Source organism: Cyprinodon variegatus, unplaced genomic scaffold (genome assembly GCF_000732505.1).
Source record: "Cyprinodon variegatus isolate N-32 unplaced genomic scaffold, C_variegatus-1.0 Scaffold793, whole genome shotgun sequence".
In the NCBI taxonomy this organism is placed as follows: domain Eukaryota; kingdom Metazoa; phylum Chordata; class Actinopteri; order Cyprinodontiformes; family Cyprinodontidae; genus Cyprinodon; species Cyprinodon variegatus.
The window spans coordinates 25,673-31,791 of NW_015151246.1; the positions used below are offsets into that span (position 1 = coordinate 25,673).

General features: G+C 46.1%; 1 protein-coding gene across 1 annotated transcript in view; it reads right to left on the reverse strand.

Annotated features, from left to right (window-relative positions):
- LOC107098608 (F-BAR and double SH3 domains protein 1-like) overlaps positions 1–6,119 on the reverse strand; it is a gene marked incomplete at its 3' end in the record, with an annotated part of 23,233 nt that overhangs the window by 12,982 nt on the left and 4,132 nt on the right. Inside the window, exons 2-6 of the mRNA XM_015396377.1 lie at positions 3,494–3,591; positions 3,373–3,418; positions 691–764; positions 463–607; positions 258–394 (exon numbers count right to left, since the gene is read on the reverse strand). Coding sequence (XP_015251863.1) covers positions 258–394; positions 463–607; positions 691–764; positions 3,373–3,418; positions 3,494–3,591 — 500 coding nt within the window. The remainder of the gene's footprint in view (positions 1–257; positions 395–462; positions 608–690; positions 765–3,372; positions 3,419–3,493; positions 3,592–6,119) is intronic.

Sequence of the window (6,119 nt, forward strand, 5' to 3'; positions counted from 1 at the left end):
CTAGGCAGCTGCCTAGTATTGCCTAATGGTAATGATCCTACCACTACTCCCCAGTGTTCCCCTCTCTCCTCCTCTGAGATTTGCCTGCTGAGCTCTCCCTAAGGCCTCCTCTGGTTGCTCCTTCATGGGCTTTCATTCCAAATAGCAGCTTTGTTCATTGACTGTGTTTAATTTTTACACGTTTAGCATTTCCAGATGTGGACATGAGAAGATCAGAGAACAGGTGAATGTGATAAGGTGGAGGTCAGGTCACCCACCTGCTCTGTGCCTCAGCTGCTTTCTCTCTAGCTACACTGGCAACGTTGCTCAGATGGAGGTAGCTCTTCTTGACCCTGTGCAGCTCCCGTAGGGCCTCCACCACCTCCCCCTGCACCTTCTGCAGTCTCTCCAGGCCCTGAAAGTTGCCATTTGTTAATCACTCAGGGCATATTTCAGAGGATCCCTCAGTGTGTGGCGCCTCACTCTTTTGGCCCCAGTTTCCTTGGCATTGTGAATACTTTTGGAGGTTTGTCCAGTAAGTCTGCGGTATTCCTCTGCAGCAGCAAGTCGAGAGGCTGCAGCCTGAGCGGCGGCGTCCACCACGGATCTCCATACAGCAAACACACTCCTGAAGGCAACAGCAGCAGCATTAATGTAGACTCGTGGTGCGTTCATGGTGGTCAGGAAGATCTGCATTGGGGGGTTAGTCACCCAGTAACCACGGCGTCCATATTCCCTCTCTGCCAATCCTTCTTTTGGAACTGGACAGCCAACCTCTGAAGAGCCTGAAGGTTTGTTCAACACAAAGACATTAATTATTCTCTATTCATTTATCTTCCAGAAGAAGCTAAATCTCTTCTGTTCTGACTCTTGAAGGAGGCGGTCGCATTTTCCTGCTGCTCCTGTTCCTCCTGTTCCTGCTCTGTCCCTGCTTTGCTGTGTCTTGTATTTTCTGAGCTCTCTCTTCCTATCACACAAACTCAAACAGTGGATATGGTCAGCTGGTCTTTAATGCAATTGATCGAATTTCATCAACTGGAAGACGCTGAAAAGTGGACCGGTCCTGTTTTCCCGGGACATACTTCGCGGGATACACCATAGACTCCTGAAAGGCTTGGAGGATGGTGTGTTTTACAATGCTGTCAGTGGAGGATATCGAAGATGCACCGATTTTTTTGGTTTTATGATGCTCGGATTTCTCCTGTTGGATTTGGAGGATAGCTGATGAATCTACAATTACAGAAGATGTCTGTGACAATTCGGGCATTGATCAAGCTGTCGGCAGCGGTTGACACCCTCACAAAGGCTGTGAACGAGTAGGACCGGGAGATGACCCGCATGCTGGGTGCGATTGAACGCAGGCTGGCTGCGGTGGTTGAAGTCAAAGGTGAGATGGAATAATATCTTGGATGTACACGCTCGCTTCAAGGTGGAAAAGCCCAGGAAATTTGGAACATTAGTCTCACCACGAAAAAGAGCCAGTAAGAAAAAGCGTCAAGGCTGAAGGAAATTCCTGTGCAGCCTGCTCTCAAAACAATAATTGTTATTCTGGATTCGGCCTCCCCCCCTCTTTATCTAGTCTCCCCTGGATGTTATGGTGAAAGGTCACAGAAGAACAGAAGAAGGTTTGTACTGAAACTGAAATTTCGATTGCAATGTAAACTGTAGTTGACAGTAAAGATTGATTGATTGATAAATTAAGCAATAACCCCGTCCACCATTGATAAATCCCAGTAACCCACAGATTAGAGGAGATTATTGCTTTTATAGAATAAACACACCTACACTAAAAAATGAACAAGTTGTTGGTAAGGAATGAGCAGGAGAAGGAGAAGGAGGAGCAGGAAAAAAAGGAGGTAGAGGAGGAGGAAGTGGAGGTGCAGGAGAAACAGGAGGACGTCGAGGAACAGGAGGAGCCTCAGGATGATGAGGGGGAGCAGAAGGAGGATCAGTAGGAGCAGGAAGAACAGGAGAAGGTTGAGGAAAAGGAGGAGCAGGAGGAGGAATCTGGGGAATAAAATTCCTCGTAGAAACTGATATTGAGCTTTTGTAGATTCTTCTGCAGTTGAGAAAGAACAGAAACAGAAACATCTGTCAGACTGACTAAAAACTAGTCAGGCTCCACCCCTCCAGTCTGCAACAGAACGGACCAATCACAGCACAGAGGCGGGGCCATAAAGCCACAGAGCTTCTCTGCAACCATGATGGTCCAGACTGCAGCTGCAGTAGTTCAGATACCAACAGCTGGAAAAGACAGATGTTGCGGCGTAACGCCGTAGATCTCTGCTTGGTTCTGACCTTCTCCACCGACTCTGCTGGTCCCACCAACACCGACCATCTAACCCTTAATAATCCATCTACTGTGGAGATTTACAGACAACAGCCCAGAAGCTGGGATTTTTTATCTCTGCAGGAAAACAGCTGTTCCTCTGCCCAGAGATGATCCATAAACATCTGGTAGATCCGTCCATCTGGTAGATCCATCCATCTTGTAGATCCGTCCGTCTAGTAGATCCGTCCGTCTAGTACATCCATCAATCTGGTAGATCCGTCCATCTGATAGATCTATCCATCTGGTAGATCTATCCATCTAGTATATCCGTCCATCTGGTAGATCCATCCACCTGGTAGACCTTCTTCTCTGTGGTGGAGGAAGATGAGCTGAGACATGCTTTGAAATCTTAGATGTTTTAAAGAAGTGAAATAAATGTCAGCATATGGACTGAAGAGAGGTTGAATTCAGTTAGCTAAAAACATAGAAAACAACCTTACAGACTGTATTCTATGACCGGCAGGCTGCAGGGCAGATCTCCATCTGAAGCTGGAGGTTATGTCTCAGGCTTGATGTCAGGAATCAGGTTCTTTATGAATGACCCAAAGCTCTTCTTCTAATGTGCTCAATAAAACTCATCCTCTTGAATCCACAGTTAAACACAAACAGAAAATATTTCCCTTAACATTTGGGGAGCAGCTGAGGTTTATGCTAAAAACAGGCATAATTGAGAAAGGTTTTTTTTTTATAGATATTTAGAACTAGAACTTCAGGTGATCAGAAGGTAGATGTATTTCTGTGGCTCCTTCTGTAGGAGCGCTCCCAACCGGACCTCTGGATCCTCATCCCAACAATCTTCTCCCCAGACAGCCTCTGGGCCCCCTCACCCTTCGTCTCCCACAACCATCTCACCCCATGAACAAACAGACAGAGTTAAAAAAAGCAGAAGGTGATCACAGCGAGTAAGGAAAGAAAAGAATAACAAACATCAAAATAAAGCAAAACAGCAAAGCCCCAGGAGGACGGGAAGAGAGAAGAGCCAAGTAATGGAATTAGTGAGGCTGTTAGTGGAAAACCATGGAAGGTTCCGGTAACAAGTGCCCTGAAATAGATGTTCTCACCTGACCGTACTCCTTCTCTATAGCTGCTCTCTGCTTGCTGAAGGACCTGGGGGAATCGAACACAATCAGGTTATGGATCGTCAGCCCAGCAGGGGGCATCAGGAGGAGAGCGGCTCCCCACCTGATCTCCTCCAGCAGCTCGGTGTCCTGCTGCTGTTTGCTCTGCAGTTTGCTGAGCTGCTCTGAGAACAGCACTTTGAGCTGCTGGCTTTCCTTTACCTGCAAACAGGAGCAGAGATATGGAAGACTCTTAGCTCCATAGCTGTGGCTGAGTACGGCCTGACTCTCCTTCTGCTGCTGCTGTGACACCAATGACAGAGTGAGGACATCTCAGCTGAAACCTAACATCTCTATAATCACATATCTGCTCCAGGAATGGTGAACAGCTAAAGTCCTTCCCTGTGAGAACCAATAAAAGCAGAACAGCTGCTTTGATGCTACAAAAGCTTCTCATAGACTTGTTCCCACTCAAACTGAGCCTGTTCTACTGGAGGTTTCTTCCTGTTCAAAGGGAGTTTTTCCTCTCCACTGTTGCTACAAGCATGCTTAGTATGAGGGATTGCTGAAGAGGGAAACTGAACTGAATTTAAATTGAAATCCTCTTCTTGTCAGCAGCCATTTTTTTTTCTGTGCAGAGCTTTGGTACTTTGGTCTGGGCCTTGAGTCAGGTTTGCTTTTATGTGGGTTTTGGTTTACCTGGTAAATACCCAACAAAACCCAGAAAGTACTTCCTGCATCAGCCTGGGTTTGAACTGAATAAAGGATTGAATGACCGAAAGAAAACCTCAGATCTCCTTTTTCTTCTTGTCTGCATGTAGAACATGGAAGGAAAATGACGGTTCTCTCTGCTGAACCAGTACCGGCCCACCTCCCTCACACGCTGTGCAGGTCCCTGACCCGATGGACCCAGAACATTGTTTAGTAGAGAGTAGTGTTGCGCCGATGCCATTTTTTGGCCCCGTTACCAATACCCGATACCTGGTTGTGCAGTATTGGCCGATACCGATACCATAATAATGTAAAATAATTGCCATCATGGCTTTGTCAAGCTGCTGCCTACCTTTGTGAAGCAGGAAAAAATCTAATACAAAGTGAATCCAGTAGAACTTTTTATTGCCTACCAGGAGTGGGTGACAATAGTTGAATAAACTTATGACTCTCAAAATGGTATCAGTGACCTATTTGTTGGTACTCACCGATACCGATACCACCATTTTAGGGCAGTATCGGGGCCCCGTCCGATACTGGTATCGGTATCGGTGCAACACTAGTAGAAAGTTTGAATTTTTTCCTTATCCTTCTATCAAATTCAAACCCAACAAACAACATGATCACTTAAGCAACAAAACTGCTCTTGCTCTTTTAATTTGGCACTTTAAGTAGATATTAGTTGGATAGAATATGGGGTGCACGGAGGTGCAGTCTGTAGCTCTGCTGCCTTGCAGCAAAAAAAGTTCCATTTCAATTCCTGACTGGCGGTCTTTCTGCAGGGAGTCTACATGTTCTTTCCGTGCAGTGTGGGTTCTCTCCGGGTACTCCAGCTTCCTCCCACAGTCAAGAAACTTGACTGTTGGGTTAACTGGCATGCCTGAGCTGAGGCGTGAGTGTGCGTGGTTGTGTGTCTTAGTTGTTGCCCTGTGACAGATATGCGACCTGTCCAGTGTGAACCTGCCTATCGCACATAGAGCGCTGGGGTTAAGCAGCCATCTCACAGCTGATGGAAGAAACAGGAGAAAATGGATGGATATAATATTGCAATGTATATCGTATTGTGACCCCAGTATCATCATACGTATCGTATCGCAACATCCTGGCCAATACTGACCCCTATAACACGTCAGTAGTGTGTCAATACGTAGACATATCCAATGGGCAATAAAAGGGGCGTGGTCAAACAGCAGGTCCAATAGGTGCAATGTATAAACTGCTACAAAGGTAGAAATCTCAGAGACCATAAAGCCCGGCATACCCTGTGCGATTTTTTTCAATCGTTGCACCCAGCTACGGCTCACACTGTACGACTAACCGCAGGAATAAGTCGTACGGTGTGAGTTCACTGCTCACAATTTATGTTCCGCCCGATGCTCTGATGCCATCTGCCTGCTCACACTGCACGACTAAAAAGCACGTTGGACTCAGCTCCGCAGTGAGATGGAGCTCCTCTGACTCGTCTATCTGGAAGCCGAACAAATAGAAGAGGAATATGAAGCTCACTAGAGTGAAACGCGCTGCCTTGGCAATTTTGGCAATTTTGTGCTGAAAGCCTTAAAAACTACTTTACAGAAAGAACTCCATTTTACTCATTACACCCCCACCATGCTTCTGTGTTTACATCTGAGAAGAAGAAGAAGAAGAAGAAGAAGAAGAAGAAGAATCTTTCTTTGTGCCCTGAGCGATTGGTCGGTTGGGAGAAAATCAAACATGTTTATGTTTTCTCAGGAATAAGAACAAAGCAGAAAGTATCTAATGCTTTTAGGGCCCTTCCTCTGTGACTTAACCAGCGTCATTTGCTCTGTCGTCAAACATCCTGCTTACCATGACACAGCTCAAAGAGTGTATAAACAGGTATAAAGCTGACCTCATCATTCAGAGTAAGATATGTGAGACAAAAGCAGAAGAGTTTTCAAGCAGAAGCCATCCACCAGGAAGAGGCCATTAACCCGTCACACCGTCGTTCAGAGAAGGTGTCAGTTATTGAACTGGAGAACCAGCAGAGACGCACTGCTCATGATGACATGATAGGTAAT